General features: G+C 42.6%; 1 protein-coding gene across 5 annotated transcripts in view; it reads right to left on the bottom strand.

Moving 5' to 3' along the window:
• The window catches only part of Fyb1 (FYN binding protein 1), a 132,971-nt gene that overhangs the window by 35,749 nt on the left and 77,847 nt on the right, over positions 1-19,375 (bottom strand). For all 5 annotated transcript variants that reach the window (XM_087896908.1, XM_087896910.1, XM_085676684.2 and 2 more), the window contains exon 3: positions 7,951-8,116. In XM_087896908.1, the coding sequence (XP_087753034.1) occupies positions 7,951-8,116 (166 nt within the window). The remainder of the gene's footprint in view (positions 1-7,950; positions 8,117-19,375) is intronic.

Below are 19,375 nucleotides of genomic sequence, written 5' to 3'. Positions count from 1 at the left end.
CCCCTTGACACGATGTCCTCTGGTTGTTCCCCAGCTACAAGCCTACTCTTTGTTGCTTCTGACTGTGACAGAGTGGTTATCTCTCTACCAGTGATCCTAAGTAACTTTTATCATCAAAATTATATGATTATTATATGGATTATTGCTACTTGTGTAAAAGGATATTAAAACAAGCAAACAACCCACTGGTCTACTTTCTAAACCATCTCGATAGATAATAATTAAATGATAATAATAAAGGGTATTATCCTAGCACATTCATGCAAAGCATTTCTTACCTAGAAAATGTTGTTTGCACACACATACTCAATATTATGCCACATAAAATTTAATGCCATTTTATATAGGTCTGAGCTTATGCCATATATCATGTTAGGATAATAAGTATGAATTAGTGACCACAATAGCAGTGACGGCGGAGAATAAAATGGACAAGGATGAGGATAAGAAATAGGTGCAAATGTCCTAACAACCCCAAGTCCAGCTGCCACCAACTGCTCAGTGCTCAAGGCCTAGAGAAAAACCCCACAGACAGACACAGAAGAGAACAATGGAACTAGTCACAACCAACAACATAGACAACCCAGCAGAGGGAGGGGCAAAGGAGGAGAAACAGCAGCAAGCTTATCAGTGGAGCTGGCTTTCACCACAGTTCTTTGTTTTCAGCCACGGTACTGAATGAAGTCCATTTAACAGTAAGCCTGTCGTGTTGGAAAGCTATTAGGGTGGGGGGAGCTGTAGCTCAGTGACAGGGTGCTTGTCCATGTGTATGAGGCCCTGGTTCAATTCCCAGGTAGGTAAAACCAAGCAAACAAGCAAGCAAGCAAGCAAACGAACAAAGCTAATGGGGTTCTATCTCCTAACATTGAAAGATGTAAGACTGTTGCTTTCTTATGCTGGACTCGCTCTTCCTAAGTTTAGCTTTTAGCCTTTATTGCCGGGTCTTTTTTGGAAGGAAGAGGTGATCTCAGCGACACCTGAAACTGCTTTATACCCGCCCTTAGCAGGAATGAGCCCCTCACTCCGGAACACGTCTATCTTTCTGTCCTTAACCTACGAGAAATTTCAAAATTATGACTCACCTAAACCAAAACATTTCCAAATGGAGTTAGGTAAGGCTATCTGGCAGTGGCCTGCTGATGTGCCAAGTTTCAAGTTCTGGAAAGTTCGAAGCCCTTGTGGTTAATTACAAGATTACGCTGGTACATTCTCTCCCTCTACTAACTGGAGGGACTTAGGGGAAGGACACTTTGCCCTTTCCTTTTCTAGCCTGAGTCACTTCCCATTCTGGAGTACTTCTCATTACCTCACCTTTCCTGTCTTATTCCTATTTATAACCACGAGGTGTGTTTTGTATATAAAAATTCAGCCGCTGCTTCTGTTTTCGTCTGAAGGGCCGGTTCCGCGGAGAGAATTCTAATTCATTTTAAAACAGTACTAAGAAATGTGCTACAGGGAAAGATTTGAAGATTAATAACGAAAAGCTCAATCTCTTGGTCCATTTCCCTTCGAAGTCTGAGTGACACAGAAGAAAATGCAATGAGCTGTATATAGTCTGACCACTAGGTGGGGGAAACAATCCAATTTAAAATACACATAACTTTGTCTTCAACCACACGATACTGGAAATTATTCATGATTTCTGGTTCCTGTTGACCTTCAGACCTTTCATACTTACAAGGTAAACTGACCTGAATGATATGATTACAAGTCGCTCCTGGGAGGAACTTCAGAAGCAGGTGGGACAGGCCCCACGTGATCAAGGTCCATTTCTCTCCAGAGTCCGCCCATGACCCCCAGCTGGAGATTCTGCTGTGTACCCAGGGAGAGCTCTAACCTTGTCAGCCTTCAGCCCATCCCTCACTAGACTGAAGTTGAGGAAGACTGTACCAGGAATTCTCCCTCTACACTCTTTTTTTTTTTTTTCCTCTTCACCGGCTATCTTTTTAATCACCATATAAAAACGTTGCTATTTCCATATAAGCTCCTTATCATCCTTGCTACATAGCATGCCTGAGGTCAGCCTTAGGTTCTAGTTACATGAGAGCCTGTCTCCAGATACAGAAACAAAAATTCCTCCCATGCCAGCCGTGGCCCTAGGTTGTAAACAGTGTCTGTATCGGCTTCTTTTTGATACCTGTGTGGGCGCACGCATGTGCGTGCACAGGCCAGAGGTTGAAGTCAGGCGTGTTCCTCTACCGCTTTCCATTTTATCCTTCGAATCAGAGTCTTTCTTACTCAATTCAGAGCCTGCCATTTGCTTACACCGGCTGGCCGGTGAGCCTTGGAGATCCACCTGTCTCTGCCATCTCCATAATCCCTCCACGCCCTCAGCATTGGCATTGCAGATGCGCACTGCCACACACAACTTTTTACAGGTGTGACGAGGGCCAAACCCAGGTCCTCACGCTTGTGTGGCAGGCACTTTCCTGCTTGAGCCGTCTGTCCTAGTTAGTGTAAATCATCCGCTCGTCACAGCCAGAATCATCTGATGTGAATGCCTTGATTAAGAAATGGCTTAGACCAGGGCGGCCTGTGTCGTGTCCGCAGACAATTATCTTGGTTTTTAACTGATGAAGGAGGGCCTAGGTCACTGTGTCTGATGCTGTCCCTAGCAGATGGCCCTGTACCATATCAGGAAGCTCGCAAAGCACGAGCTCGTGAGCGAGTGAGCCGGGAAGGCAGTGAGCCGGGAAGCTGTGTTTCTGTACTGTCCCTATCTTCAGGTTCCTATGTTGAGTTCCTTCTCGTCTTTCCTTTCATGATGGAGTGTGACCCGGAAGGATAAGATGAAACAAGCCCTGTTCTTTTTTGCCCTGCTTTTGGTTAATGTTCTGGTACAGCAATAGAGGCCTCTGCAGCCTGACCTTTCATCCCTTGAAAGCCGCATTATGCTTGGTCCTAACTCCGTGACACCTACAACCTTCCGTCTGTCTCTCCTTCGGCCTTCAACAGCATCTAAGGCACTTGCTCATGGCCCAACTTTTGGTCCCTCAGTATGCTTACCTTATTCCTCCTTCCTCTGTCCCCGTTCCCCCACACAGGCCAGACCCTGAGTTCTGTCTTTTCTGTTTGTACTCCTTCCTTCTCTCCTTGGCCAACGTACCAGCCTTATCACTTTAAGTGTGGGATAAAGTCCGATGTCTCTTCACTCTGTCTTTACCAGAATTCTCTCTGAAGCTCTCCTTTTTTAACACTCCAATTGCCTCCTCAGTATTCCACTTGAATGTTAAATAATATTTCAGGCTCATCAGAGTCATGGCCGCTTTAACAAAGACCTTTTAGATGTATTCATTTTACTTTATATGGATGTTTTACCTGCATGTGTGTGTCTATACAATGTGCCTGACTGTTGAAGTCCATGGAAATGAATGTCTGCAAGCCACCACGCGGCTGCTGGGAAGTGAGCCCACTTCCTCTTCCACAAGCAGCAAGCGTTCTCAACTACAGAGCGACCTCCCCACTTCCCAGTCAGAGCTTTAACTTCATCTCAAACACCTCACCTGCAGCCTCCTTCTGTCATTTGAAGGAATCATTGTCTTTTCAGTTGCTAAAACCAAAGGTGCTGGGGCCACATGTGATCCTTAATGTGAGTTTTATAACTAAGTCCAATTTCTGCTGTAGCTCCCCTGAACAGTTAACCACAGTGCAGACATTTCTTGCTCCCCTACTGCCCCACCCCCACCCCCTGCCACCGGAGAGCAGCCCATCTTCGTTAGAATGCCTCGGTGTCTTGGCTGCATTTCTGCATCATTTAACTGGTTCTGCTGCTACCCTTGCCCATCTACTTCAAGTGACTTTAACAAAACACAAGTCAAAAAGCCTGGAGATGCGGTGCGCCAGCCCACAGCAGTCCTCATCTCAGTTAGGGTGATGGCCACAGGTGGTCACAATGCATGGCGCCCTCCATGAGCTGACTCCTCTCCATTTGCCCCTTCTCTTGCTGTCTCTAGTGTCCTGTTAACGTCCTCCTTTGCCTTTGGGTCTTCGCAGCCTCTATCCCTTCTCTCTCCTCCACAGCATTCTGCCTCATGCCCATGTTTCCTTGCATCTTTGCTACCTCATGTCTCTGTTTAAAGTTGTAGCCATCTGTGGTCTGGAATCCCCTCCCGGCCTTCCTAACTCTGCTCTGCTAACCACTGCCTTGTCTTTTACCTGTGCGACTGACTGCTCCTCTTTCTCCGGCCCTTGCTTTCTATAAAGGCAGGGAGGGATCTCTGTTTTGCACACGATTTTCCCTGGAGCTCAGTTGAAAGATCCCAGAGGAGTGACCCAAAGGTGTGACGAGTGAATATCTTAAAAGCCTAGGAGATCTTAAGAGCAGATTTTGCTTAGTGGGAGAGCGGTTGCAGGCCTGCAGAGCAACAACTCGGGAAGCATCAGGGAGACATTCATCAGAAGACCTGTGTCTTCTGCTGCTCTACCCCCAGTCTAACCCATACATGTCCCATAAACCCTTAAGCCTGAACATGAATGTCCATTCTGCTTTCGTTTCCTCTATGTATTTATCTAACTTCCCCTTCTACGGGGGAAATTTTCTAATCTAGATATTTCCTCCTTGCGGAATTTACTGATGGAAACTTTAAAACTGTTGACCCTTTCTCTTTTGGAGGAATAAACTCGTTCTGGCTATCCTTAGCTTTCACGGTTTCCTCTTTTCCTGCATGTGACAATTAGCTTCCCAATATCCAAGCATTGATTTTCCAGGTAATGTAAAACACCCAAGCCCCTTTTATCTTTTCCATTTTTCTTCTAAGTGGATTCTTTTTTAATGAAGTTGTCAGATCACGAGTCACCAGTTAAAAGGGATTCCTAATATGGTGGGAATTGAAATGAAGCAAAACTTATTACCGTCAGTCAACTTTGTAAATAATTGATAGCAACAGTATTACCTCTAAGAATCCAAGCCCTTTGCCTTCTCTGTGATTCCTCCCAAAGCTGGCATGTTGCGCAGCATCCCATTCTACACCACTGCTTTTGAAATGCCCTCTTCCTCCTACAGCCGGTTTAAGAGCCTTCTCCTGGTGGATTCTGGGCATGAGGGTTTTTTTTTTGTTTTGTTTTTGTTTTTATTTTTGTCTTTGTTTTTTTTTTTTTTTTAGAGAGAGTTAACACAGCAGACTCAGATTTGCCTTGTTTTAGAAAGATATGCTACCACGGCTGGCCTGTGACTTACAAACAAGCAAGAAGCATTTTCTCTACAACTGTTCACTGCAGTGGGAGTGGCCTAGTGGATAAAAATGTTTTGCTGGGTGAGACCTTAGCAACCATGTGATTGATGTGGATGCTGGGTGAGACCTTAGCAACCATGTGATTAGTGTGAATGCTTGCTTTCTTTCTAGGTTTCTGGCAGGCCCAAGGAACCGGCGAGACAGCTCCTCTGCTCCCTGTGGAAACCTTATAGTTTCTCCAGCCTCTGGTCAGCATTCGCTGGGGGCTGCCTGAGATGTCCACTGCAATTTCACAGCCATGCTCTCTGCGGGGAAGCCTTGCCTAGACAGTGCCACCTGCTGGCTGTCCCTTCCTCTTCTTTCCCTTATTGAATCCCAGTCTCTCATGTTACTTATTGTAATGGGAGCTCTGTGAGTCCTTTCACTGAGTCATTAGACACACGGGTGGTCTGGAGGCCCTGAAGCAGTGGACGGAGTATCAGATACCTTTCCTTTCCTTAACGAAATGACGACTGGGCTCCAAGCCTTGCCAATTTTCAGAAGTCAGGTTTGAGCCATTTGTGAAGATTTCATACTAAAACTACGCCATACTCAGAGACTTTGCTGAAGCTGGTGTCTAGGACAGAGCTATCTATGTAGAAAACTTGAGAAGTGTTAGGATTGTGGGTTCAGTGTGGAGACACAGGCCTGCTATCTCAGGACTTAAGAGGCAGAGGCAGCCGTACCTTCATAAGATCAAAGCCACCCTGGGCTACGTAGTGAGTTCTAGGTCAGCCAGAGATGTACAGTGAGGGTTTGTACAGACAAAACAAAACAAAAAAGTAAAAAGTACAATAAAAATAAATACATGAAAAAGAAATTCTGAGATCTAAATTCAATGGGTTAAATTTGCCAGAGGGTAAAAAAAATAGGAATCAGTAATATGATTTTATGCATGTAGAAAGAAGGAATTTATATGGAAATTAAGTGTTTAAGGGAACATATAGTTATTTAATTTAGTATAATATTTATTTAGCCTTAATATAATAGTAAGCAAATGTCTTACACTTTGATTTGGTAGCAGAATCTCCCAGGGTGTTAGAGTCTTCAAGCAAACATCTACAGACTCAAATGCCTGTAAGAGTGTAATAGTATCTGGACACCCAGAGCAGCCTATGAAGAAGACAAGGCTCACCACGCTGCTCATACACCCTTAGTTACTGACTCTAAACTCCTCTGGAAGCATTACGAAGTGAAAAATAGTCAGGGGTACCCATAATAAGTGGGTTTTCAGTATATTGAATCTTCAAGCACTTAAGGAAGATTTCAACATGATTTTGTAATTAACAAATTCTACTATGTGGCTCATGGACAAAGGACCAACCCTATGGTGTGTGAGGGAGGGAACGAAGGTGAAATCAAATACACTCTTATAGTAGAATATCACTGTACTGACTAGTTGTGTGTCATCTTGGCACAAGATAGACTCATTACAGAAGAGGGAGGTTAATTGAGGAAATGCCTCCGTAAGATCCAGCTGCAGGTATTTTCTGAATTAGCGATCAATGAGGGAGGATCTGATGTAGGCGGTACCATCCCTGGGATGATGGTCCTGGTTCCTATAAGAGAGCAGACTGAACAAGCCATGAGGAGCCAGCTGGTAAGCTTGCCCTCCATGGCCTCTGCATCAGCTCCTGCCTCCGGGTTCCTGCCTTGCGTGAGTTCTCACTGCATTGAATGATGGACTGCCATGTGGAACTCTGAGTGAAATAAACCCTAGCAGGATAGTGGAGTATGGCTGTGATGGTCCTGGACGTGTTGTTTTGAAGGGGATTGTGAAGGACCCTGCAACTTTGGGCTAAGGGACTCATTGAGTGTTTTGTAGGGTCTTGGAAGGAAAGAATGCGGAGAGCAGTGCGGAAGTCAGGAAGGCCTGACTTGTGAGGTTTCAGAGGGAAGCAAAGACTCTACTGGACCTTTTGTGCAAGGAATCTGTAGTTCTGGTTAGCTGGAGCTGAAGAATCTGCTGTGTTTAATAAGACACCAGAACTACCAAAATGAAACCTCTGCTTTGCTGGGATACTTGACGCTGGTCAGCTGCCGCTGAGAAATTTGCAGTGCTTAAGAAGAGACCAGCACCACTGAGGTTTCTGGAAAGTGTTTCCCGAGAGTCAGCACACAGAAACTGTGCTCCAGATGTGGCCAAGGTTGTGTCTTGTGTTGGCAGCTGAACGTGATAGTGTAAGAGCCACGCAGATGTTGCCCGTTTTGGGAGGTGTGAAGGGGTCACAGAGATTAACTGATGCCTGGCACCGCATGTCAAGGATGGAGTCCCTGAAGCCAGCTCAGGAAAGGCTACTGCTAGGCCAGTTGCAGATATGCCAGTGTCAGAAGATGACTCCCAAGGCAGCAGCAGCAGTAGAGGCAGCTGGAGCATAGAAGACAAGTTTTGTGTTCTGCGGAGCTGGAGAAGTGACCCAAGCCCCTTGGCCCAGAGATCACGAGTGAATCACAGACAATTGGACACTGACTTATTTATACTGTCAGAGTTTGGTTTTGCTTTGTTCAGATTGTGACGGTACCCCGGTTCTTCCCTCTTGAAGTAAGAAAGCATGCAACTTAATTTTGACTTTTACAGAAGCCCACGGTTGAGAGATTTCGAACTTTTAAAAGAGCCCCCCCCTTCTCCCTGCCAACTGCCCACTAACGTACCACAGAACTCTTAGCACCCAGTCATGAATCCTTTGGAAATCCCTGGAGAGACGTTGGTGATGAAATTGTTAGATGATCCTTTACTTACTTCAGGTCAAGGGGAGGCTTAATGTTTCTGGGAGGTAGGCTTGGGACTGGCGGCTGTGTTGGGTGAGACGCTGGCAGTGGTGGCTGGCTGCCTGGATGGGACGCTGGAGGTGCTGGAGGTGCTGGCAGGGCAGTTGTTGAGTAAGGTGTCTGGCTTTTGCTGGTACCTAAGAAGCAAAGGATGGTAAATTAAGACAAATTGTCAAAATATAAGAACTTGCCATTCCAAATATGCAGGCATAATTGGGTAGAACATTAGACATATAGCCCTTGTTGAGTTAAATGCTTTAAAGTGTCCAATATTTAATGTATATTACCTTTTCTGAGCTTTTTATAAACTTTAGTTTTAACACTCTTGACGTTGTGAACAATTCTACATCAACTTTGTACCACATTCTTCATGAATTTAGAAATACACTTTATTTTTTCCATTGGATCTGTATTTTGCGCCATTGGAGAAGTGGTATTCATATCTATTCTCACAGGCAACACACTTGTTTTTGACAAGCTCTTTGAACTTTTAACAAATTATATTTCGTATGGGCTACGGTTTTGAAACGTGGAAGCCTTTTAAATCATCCCATAAATAAATCCCATAAATAAATACACATTGTTAAAACTATAAAATGATATTAAGAACATTAAAGTATGAATTTCCTATTTTCCCACCACCTAGCAATGCGTACTAAATTTTGTGTATTTCTGAGCATTTTGATGTAAATATACGACTCCTCTCAGTTCCAGTATATTGTTTCTGCTCAGTTCTTCTACTATGACCCTGTTGCCTTTTATTTTATTTTGACTTTTGAGACAGGATCTCCTTGTGTCAATGAGGCTGACCTGGGACTCATGGAGATTTGCTTGTCTCTGATTCCCAGCAGCCCAAGTGCTAGGATTAAAGGCATGTGCTAACACATCCAGATCTCTGATGCTTTAAAATTCTGCAACATCACACTCGTTCTGGGATTTCTCTTTGCCAGCAAGAGGATGCTGATATTTTAAGAGAATGTTCTGTGGGGAAGACCGTGGCACTGGCGTGCATGGCGCTAAATCCTGGCTTGGAACAGTTATTTCCTGGTTACATTTATAAAATGTAATGATGGTGCCACCTTATAGGGTTCTGTGGATGTTATGGCCCAACAGTTGTAAAACACTTAGGATAGTGTCCTGTGGTGAGTAAGTTCAACGTTTTATTTTTCATTTGATAAGTCTTTGTAGAATGTCTACAATATGCCAAGTTCTGTTCTACATTGTAGCTTGAGGGCTGGCTTGTTGGGGTTTCTGTCCCACCTAGTACCCCAACAAGCCAGCAAGTCCCAAGGAAAATCACACGAAGTCTACATTAGGTTATAAACTGAATGGCCCATTAGGTCAGGCTTCTTGTTAACTCTTATAACTTATGTTACCCCATTATCATTATCTATGTTAGCATATGGCTCCGTACCTTTCTCAGCTGGGCAAGTTACATGCTGCCTCTTCGGTGGTGGGCGCAGGAGTGGCTAGGGAGTTTCCTGCTTCCCAGAATACTCTCAGTCTCTTTGCTCCACCCCTATTTCCTGTCTAGCTTTCCCGCCTATACTGCCTGCCTGGCCAATCAGTGTTTTATTAAAATATGATTGACAGAATACATACAATACTCCCACACTACATACTAGGAACACAGAAGAGATACATCGGACAACCATTTCTGAAGAAATATATAATAAATACATTTAATCTATATAAACTGCCATATATATTGTGATATGCACAGTGAAAGGTGGGAATACTGGGTAACTGGGTGTGACTGGCATTCCCTCTAACCCTACATGTAATGCTCTAACCTAGGTAGACTGGAATTGAACATGTTTTTTTTTTATTCCCACAGATATTGAAAGCACCAGGCTTCATTCATAATTTTCTTGACTCTTTATTTTGAAAAAATGATATATGAAATTCAGGCTTAAGTGTGCCACTTCTCCAGTTATCATATTACGGCTAGCATCGCATCAAGGAAAAATTTTTAGTACTTAATCAAATATTTATTGTTATTTTCTTAGTCAGATATTTATAGTTATTTCCTAATCCACCAAAACACTCATTCTCTTCATTCATAAATAAATGAAGTTCTCACAGATACCTTTATTACCTAATTCTCCATTTACTTTCTGGCTTGATATTTTATTCTTTAAGTTGTTGGTTCCACCTAGTTTCATTCAGCATAGCGTTTGTGTCTCTCATCTTCCTTGCTTTGTGATGACTTTTTTTGAGAGGGAAAGAGAATGGCATCTTGAAAAATGTGTTAATTTTACATCAATTTAAACACGAGTGCAACATTTCCATGTTTATAGTTATATTTCTTTTAAAATGCTTCATCTAGTCAATTCTTCATCTTTGCTTTACATAACATTTTCTTGTTCTCATCAGTTTATACAATGTCTTTATTAGGAATATTATTCTAGAGAGATGGCTCAGTGGTTAATAGTGTGTACTGCTCTTGTAGAAGACTTGAGTCTAGCTCCCAGCACCCACCTTAGGGAAACTCACAGCTAACTGCATCTGCAGTTCCAGGGATTCTAACAGACTCTTTTAAACTATGTTGCCATATTAGATTATTCACACTTGCATTCACACACACACACACACACACACACACACACACACACACACACTTAAAAGTAAAATTAAAAACATTAAAAAGTAGTAATCTTTTTGTTCCTCCCATGGACAGGACTGAATATAATTTTGCTAATTTAGCTCTTGCTTCTGTCTTGCTTCCTATTTTTAAAAATATCTGAAACCTGACAACAAAAGATATCTGAACAACCTCTGACAAGAACACAGCCTTCTATCAGTTTGAAAGTATGTAAGAGACTGACTCAAGGGGCTGAAGAGATGGCTTAGAGGTTAAGAGCACTGACTGCTCTTCCAGAGGTCCTGAGTTCCATTCCCAGCAACCACATGGTGATTCACAACCACCTATAATGAGATCTGGTGCCCTCTTCTGGCCTACAGACAGGATACTGTATAAATAAATTTTTTTTTTAAAAGAGACTGACTCAAACTGATCAACACCTAATGAAGTACTTAATCTTAACTCATAATCTTATAGAACCATTGTGGTCCATGCAGCCTTATGTTGACTGCCCACGACCTTGTTTATTAATTAGAAGTGGCTCTTTCACCAGAACATAAATATTATATTACTGGGCAGATGAAAAGATGTTTTGCTATTTTAATAAATAAGTGATTGGTAGTCAAAGAGAAAAAGCTGCTGTGAATGAATATTAGTAAACCATTGCCCCCATATAAAAATGTTTATTAACCATCTGTGACTTAAATTTCACAGAAAGATTTCATCAAGCATGAGTCCTTTTCATATGCAAGTGGACTAAGACCTGGAAGTGAGAAGCTACAGACAAGAGCTGGGCAATATCAGTCTTCTAAACTGGAAGCACGGAGAGAGGGCATACCCAGAACCCTCTAGGCCTCTCTGCCTGTACCCAGGCTGGTGGGCCTCTCTGAAGAAGCATCTCTGGTAGACACCCGCTTTTCTATTTGCCTATCCTCCACTTGCTGTTCATTGGTTATAATAGCCAAGGTTGTTTTGGAAGGGCATGCTTGCTTTTCCATTGAATTTGGAGCAGAAGGAGTTGAATCGCAGGTGAAGGCACCTTGTGGGGCAGCAGGATGGGGCTTGTCTGCGAGGCCATCAAGGCCAAAGGAGGGCAAGACTCGGAGACAGAGAGAAATAGACTGGGTTTGAAATGAAGGCGAGCATTGGGAAATTGTTGAAAAGGAACTGTAAGACTCAAGGAGACGCTGACTGTTCCCACCCCTCATCAGACGTTAGCATCTTCCAGGGCACTAGGAAGCAGTGGTGAAATAGTTTGCTTTGCAAAATCTGTGGTCACTTTCAAATACTGCCAAAACTCATTTGCATGTATGAAAACTATTCCAAAGCAAAGCAGCTTTGTTTTCCTGGGGGCAAAGAAACAAGTAGACTTGACTTCAGTATATGTGGCTAACTCTGATATCTCAATCTTGGAGGCTTTATAAAACATAACTAATATTTGAGATTCTCAAAAAATGTTTCTTTGTGTTAGGAAGAGTATAGACATTGAAGTATAATAAAATAAAGAGAGATAGATATAAAAATACACCAACAGGTAATGTCAGAGTAAGAATTCAATCCTCAGTTTGAGTCAGAGACCTTATTAGGCATTGTCTTATGTCTTATAACAACCTTAGGATATATGCTATCATTTTGTTTCTATTTAGTGTTAAAAACTGTCCAAGTTCAGAGGTGGTAAGAAATGAAATTGAGATAAACCAACCGCAGTCATTTTCTTGTTGTGTTTCTGCCCTTCCTGCTATGCTCTCCTGCTTCTCACAGGAATGAAACTGAAGTGAGGTTGGTGTCCTGGAGAGTCAACAAATGTGTTCATAAGGTCCCTCACAGCCCACCCCTCTCTCTTCCGTCTGGCTCAGAAGAAGGAACACACAGTTCCTTCTGTGTGTCATGAACTGGAGGCTTCAAGGAGAGGTGAGGAGATGACAGACATCTTAATGATAAACTTAGCAACCGATGGTAAAAGTAGAGGAGAAATGACTGTGTCTATTCTGAAAAAGAGTAAGAGTAACTACAGAACATTCTAGAATGTGGAAATAGCTTCAAGCATCTAAGAAACTAGCCGCCCTCGTTCAAACTTTTTTTTTTTTATCCTTTTAATTTCCAAAGTTCAGAAGAGACCTTGCACAGACCGTCTGCCTCTGCTGTAGCACACCTGGGTGGGTGGGACACTGGGGCCGTTTTGTCAAAAGGAAATGAGTGGAGAGGGTCTTCCATGAGTCTGAGGTGGCTCAGTGTCATCTGGCCCTGCCCTTAAGGGTGATCTCAGATGATAGTAATTCAGGGTATCTTATGTGATGAGATTAAAATGTATAAATAGAAAAACAGAATCTTTCTTTCCAAATTGATTATGCTTACTCCTGGCTCTAATGGCAGAAAATTTTAGAATTTTGTGACTAGGAATTGAAAGTCTAAGTCTCTGTAAATCCATCCTCGTGTGTCCAGAAACAAACAGATACCACATTCACGTTCTTGACTTTTAGGCATGCCAAAAGAAATGTTCCTAAGCATCTGTGCAGCTCACAGAGAGAATATGTGCTGGAGTCGGGAGACTTGGTCTTGTCAGAATGAGCGTTTCTTTGCCCTGAGACACAGGGCAACTTAGTTTGTTTCTGTGGGTTTTCATTTGCTTTTGTATTCTCAACTGGCAGAGTGCTATGAGATTTTGAAAACTATGAGCACCTGCCCAGCACATAGGTGTGCAATACTGCCTATGGCCTGCCCTGGAGCCTGGTTCTGTTATGGCCTATGGGGGGGTAAACACTTGAGAAACCTTCGACAGTATAAAAATCACACATTTAATTTGCATTTCTATACTTGAGGCTAAGGAGTTTGGCCATGCTTACAAGATGTTCCATCTGTGTGAGTGTGAACATATCTTACAAGCATAAATTAATTTATAAAGAAATCTAGCATTTTATTGAAATAAGCTGCTCAAAAAGCACATATTCCCTTTTGTGAGTTTATTTGATAGACTATAAAACATTATACAGAATATAGATACATAAGTAGATCCTGCTGTGCCTCTGAAAGTACTTTGAAAACATTCAGAGCACACCCAACAGTCTTGAAACCTCTGCACTTTGAGTTAGGGAGCCTGGTTTTACATTATTTTTGCTTTCCTTAACTTCGCGCCTTCTGTTCTTATCTTCAAAGGATTTATAAACTGTCGTGGATGGGAAATTTTGCAAACCAGGTTAGGTGAACTCGGAACATAGGAACTATATTAGTAAGAAAGCTTTTGATTTGAAAGCAAAGTGCCAAGACAATGCTTGCCAGCTTAGAACAGCCCGTCAAGATGAGAAGGAAAGTAATACTGAAACCTCAGGGCCACAAAGGCAGTCACAGCCAAATCAAGACAGAGGTGAAGAAGGAGGGATCAAAATTATTCTGAAAAGAAACCAACTCGCAGTCACGTCTTCAACTCCTTATCTTGCCAGTGACTTTAACATTCAGAGTGTCATCCAATTATTGCTTTGAATTTATTTTTAATATTCAAAATTTATTTGCGTGTGTGAATGTGCCACCTCAACACATGAGGAAGTCAGAGAATGGTTTGCAGGAGGTTGATCTCTCCTTCACCATGTAAGTAGGTCTCAGGGACCTAACTCGTGCCTTCAGGCTTGAGGGCAAGGGTTTTCTTCCTTATGATCCTCCCTGATAGCTTCCCCATTTAATTCTTAGAAAATTCCTTTCCCAATAACAACTTTGTTACCTATTTAATTATATATAACGATAAAGGAAAAATTTTTTGCTAGTGATTTTATTTTCAACACATAACATGATTTTCAAATTTTGCAGTAATTTAATAAGAGATTGCTGGTTTTTGCATCTTGTCCTTTAAAAAGGGATTAGTTAAAAATTAACTAGCTAATGTTAAAAATGTTAAATACTTTAAAAAGAAAGTCCATATGTAAGATGAGCTCTTTGTTAGATACTTGCAGATTGCAAAGCCTTGTTTTCTGCTCTAAGAACATATTGTTTTGGGTGGAAAACAATAGCTCGATATCTTTTCTTCTAATGTTAAATGTTGTTTTAGGGCCAGGGTGATAGCTCAATGGGTTTTGGTGTTTTGTGCAAGCATAAAGACCTGCATTCAAATCTCCAGTAACGACGTAAAAAATTGAGTGTGACTATGTGCACCTGTAGGAGCAGAGAGGATGCTGGGAATTGCTGTCTGTCAGTTCAACTCCAGCCAGGTTCAATGAGAGACATCATCTCAAAGGAACAGGGCCGAGAGGGAGAGCACAGGATGCCTGATGCTTTTTAATCTGGCCTTTTTCTGTGTACAGAAACATGTGAGCTTACATACACATATGCGCCTACTTCACGTACAACACACACATACTGTCTTAAAAGAGTACTTATAACATGGAAAAGATAAATCGCACTAGAACTCAAGTTTAGAAATCTGATGAACAATTTCATTTCTCGAGGGAATAACAAAAGCTTAGAATCCTTTGAGAACACTTCATGAGGAATATTGAAATAACCTGCAAACGCAGCATCTGCATGCAGAGAAGGAATAAATCCTGGGCTGCGGTGCAGCATTCCAGAGGATGGTGCAGAAATAGACATCTAGACCATCTTGGGCAGTTGGGCCAGAGCGTGCTTCTGATCAATAGGCTGACAGCGTGTGCCTGTGGTGCTCACGAGACGTATGCCTGGTTACTGTGGGAGGTCACTACCGGGATAACTGTGAGCAGTAAGCCAAGGTCTTCCCATGAGATCTTCCAGTTTTTGAGGGTTTACAACTAACAAGCTAAACAAAACAACAGAATTAAGCAGAGAAACAAGAAATTCTGTTTATGAAAAAAAAGTATACTTTAGGCTATTCTCCTTGAGTATCCCTTATTGGAAATTTATTTAGGGTAAATCTGTTTCATACTTTGGAACATTTTTGTGCACATAATGAGATTTTTGGATATGTGACCTAAATGCAGACAAATATGAAGATAATTTATCATGTGTACTTTATTCACAGAGCATAAAGGTAATTGTACACAGCACTTTCAGCTTACCTAAAGAGGTTGACAAGATGGCTCATTAGGTAAAGGAGCTTGCTGCCAAGTCTGAAATCAGAGTTTGATATCTGAGATCAGCATGGTGGGTGGAGAGAATCTACACCCGGAAGTTGTTCTCTGACCTCTGCATGTGTGCTGTGGCATGCACATGCCCTCCAAAAAGCAGCAATCAAATTTATGCTAAAGAGGAGAATTGAGGTGTGGGGTTTGTACTTTGATGTCATTCTGGCACTTTGGGACATTTAGGATTTTGGGTTTTAAGATTAGTGACACTCAGCCTGTATCAGTTTTTGGCAGACACTTTTGAATATAACTTTTAGCAGACAGATAATAATTTTACATGTGATATTTTGACATATGTATACATTGTATTAATGACCAACTTAGGATATTTAGATCACCTCTGATTTCACAAGTTTATAATTTATTTTTGTAATAAGGAGACCCTAAATCATCTTCTTTGGTCATTTTGATGTATCAGCCATGGTTTTGTAAACAGCCCCCTTCCATGTAACAGAACACAAGCGCTCAGTCTTCTCAGTGTGCCTGCAGCCCCTGTCACCATGTGCCCCATCTAGAGCCTCTACTCACCACTAATTTATATTCTACTTCAACAAGCTCAACTTTGACACATTTGCTTTGTTTTGAGACTGGATTTTTCTATGTAGCCCTGGCTATCCTGGAACTCAATCTGTAGATTAAACTGATTCCAAACTCAGAGATCCACCTGCTTCTGCCTCCTGAGCAATATATCTTTTTTTTTGTAAGGAAAGAAAGAGGAAATGCCACAAAGAAAATGCTTATTAAAGGAATTAGAGGGAGGGCAGTGCAGTGCATTAAAGGAATGACTAATGGTTTATCTAGGAAACCTGTCTATTTCTACTCTAACTATGGGGCTTTAATTGGGATACAGTCGATCATCAGACCTGGCAAAGAGCCATAGGCATTGGCAAAAGAACCAGAAGGACCTTCTAAGAAGGTAGAGCCTCCCTTCAGGCCTGGACAAAGTGGATATTTGGGGTACAGTTCCAAATAAAGCTAAATGAGGTGACAACAAATGACATAGCTAAGAGTTAATCATGATAGCAGTCTAGACAAGGATAAAGGACTCAGTTGAAAAGTGTTTGTTACTTCTGCTATGAAAATGATCGTTGCCATTATTGCTCTTCTTAAAAGTTTACCTCTATTGAAAGGGGAGAGCCCTGAGTCAAAAGATCCACTTGATAAGGCAAGACCTAGGGAAGAGAATTCCAGGGTAAATGCAGAAGAGAGGAGATAAAACAACCAAGGAGCAGTGTAGTGCAGTGGGTGGAATAGTGTTGCACAGAGGGGGTAACAGTGCAGTGCAGAGGGGGAGCGGTGCAGTGCAGAGGGGGAGCGGTGCAGTGCAGAGGGGGAGCAGTGCAGTGCAGAGGGGGAGCAGTGCAGTGCAGAGGGGGTAACAGTGCAGTGCAGAGGGGGAGCAGTGCAGTATAGAGGGGGAGCAGTGCAGTGCAGAGGGGGAGCAGTGCAGTGCAGAGGGGGAGCAATGCAGTACAGAGTGGGAGCAGTGCAGTGCAGAGGGGGAGCAGTGCAGTGCAGAGGGGGAGCAATGCAGTACAGAGTGGGAGCAGTGCAGTGCCGAGGGGGAGCAGTGCAGTGCGGAGGGGGAGCAATGCAGTACAGAGTGGGAGCAGTGCAGTGCAGAGGGGGAGCAGTGCAGTGCAGAGGGGGTAACAGTGCAGTGCAGAGGGGGAGCAGTGCAGTATAGAGTGGGAGCAGTGCAGTGCAGAGGGGGAGCAGTGCAGTGCAGAGGGGGAGCAGTGCAGTGCAGAGGGGGTAACAGTGCAGTGCAGAGGGGGAGCAGTGCAGTGCAGAGGGGGAGCAATGCAGTACAGAGTGGGAGCAGTGCAGTGCAGAGGGGGAGCAGTACAGTATAGAAGGGGAGCAGTGCAGTACAGAGGGGGAGCAGGGCAGTGCAGAGGGGGAGCAGGGCAGTGCAGAGGGGGAGCAGTGCTGTGCAGAGGGGGAGCAGTGCAGTGCAGAGGGGGAGCAGTGCAGTGCAGAGGGGGAGCAGTGGTGAGAAATCAGGTGACCTGAGGCTCCACATTGGGCAGGTCTCTCTCCTTTTCTTTAATAAAAACAAACAAGCATTTTCAACTACACAAATAAGCTCTTACTCATTTCTGGCTAAAGCTTTACAAGATGACGTAGAATTTCTCATGACCTCCATAATACAACACACAGAGAGATAACTGTGTAGGAAATTGGGAGTCTCTGAGGGTATAGAAAAACTCATATAGAAATAAACTGCCCTAATTGCCCGCGGTGCAGTCAGATGGTCACCTCAAGCGGGTCATGGTGGCTCACACCTGTAATCCCAGCACTGGATAGACTGATGCAGAGAGATCAAGAGTCCTGGGCCAGCTTGATCTATACAGCAAGAGTTAAATTAACCTGTCATTATGTTATAAAATGAATGTCACATTTACTGTTGGTGACATTAGCATGTAAGTAAAAGTATTTGACGATAATTCATATTAATATTCTATCCCTCATGCCCCTCACCTCCTTTCATTTTGTTTTAGAAACAGGTTCTTGCTATGTAACTCAGACTGGCCTCAAACTCACAGTCTTCTTTCCTCAATATACTGGTGCTAGGATTACAAACATGATCTACTATCCTCAGCTTCCACCTTTTATTTTCTACATCCAATAAATGAGAAAATTATTTTTTGCTTCTTCCCCTCTACTCCTCTGGTTCAAGCTTTAAAGTCATTTATTTAGACTACTACAGCAGCCCTTTAGAAAGTCTCTTATTTATTTTATTATTTCTGTTTATTTGTAGTGTTTCTCTCTGTGTATGTATGTGTAAACATGGGACATATATACGGGAGTACATACGTATGCTCTTGCATATGGAGACCAGAGGTTAGCATTGACTGTCTTGTTCAATCAGTCTCTACCTTTTTTTCTGAGACAGAATCTCTCACTGAGCCCAGAGCTCACAGATTCTGTGAGACTCGCTGGGCACCAAGATCTTAGTAACATGCTTTTGTCAGCCTCCCTGGCCCTGGGATTATAACCACCGCTGAAGATCTCAACTCAGATTCTTACGTTCGCATGTCACTCTACCAACGAACCATCTCCACAAACCTAGCCAACCTTTTTGTCTTACGTTGACTTGTCTACAGTTTATGCTTTACATGGCAAAAAAATGAGCTCTGACCTGCAGACCATACCATAATACTCCTTATCACAATAGCCTCAATGTCAATTGTTTTGATTACAAAATTCAAGCTGTGATCTTGGATCCAAAGCATTTGGTTGGTGCTTATTGCTCCAGATTCATCATTAGCGCTATCTCCTTGACTCCACCCACCTAAAAATCTTTCTCCTTTGCTACATCAAAAGTGTCCTTGCATCTTCAGTCATCAGCTTGTATCCTTCTGCCTGTAATGTTTACAGCACTCTCCAAATTTGCTTGTTTGGGTTTTTTGCTTTGGTCTATTCCTCCAGCTAGAAGGAGGAAAACAACTTCTATAACTTAGTTGTTATAGGAGTAAAAAACTCACGTACTTCATTTTCAGTGTTGTATTTCCTGGTGTAAATACATAATAGGGACTCAGAAATGTTGGATGTATACACGAGAAAATAAATGGTTCTCTTATAGAAAGAAAGAGGAGAGTCAAATTCTGTTGGAGATATCCTCTCTAACTTTGGACAACAAAGTTTTACTATATAGTAAATTATATCAGACAGGTTATTGGCGCTAAGTCTACGACAGTAGTTTTCCTAACCTGGCATGAGTA

The sequence above is a fragment of the Myodes glareolus genome, chromosome 15 (genome assembly GCF_982192425.1).
Source record: "Myodes glareolus chromosome 15, mMyoGla1.1, whole genome shotgun sequence".
NCBI classification, from domain to species: Eukaryota; Metazoa; Chordata; class Mammalia; order Rodentia; family Cricetidae; genus Myodes; species Myodes glareolus.
Note: the sequence above shows the minus strand (reverse complement) of the source record. Positions and strands in the feature narration are given on the sequence as shown.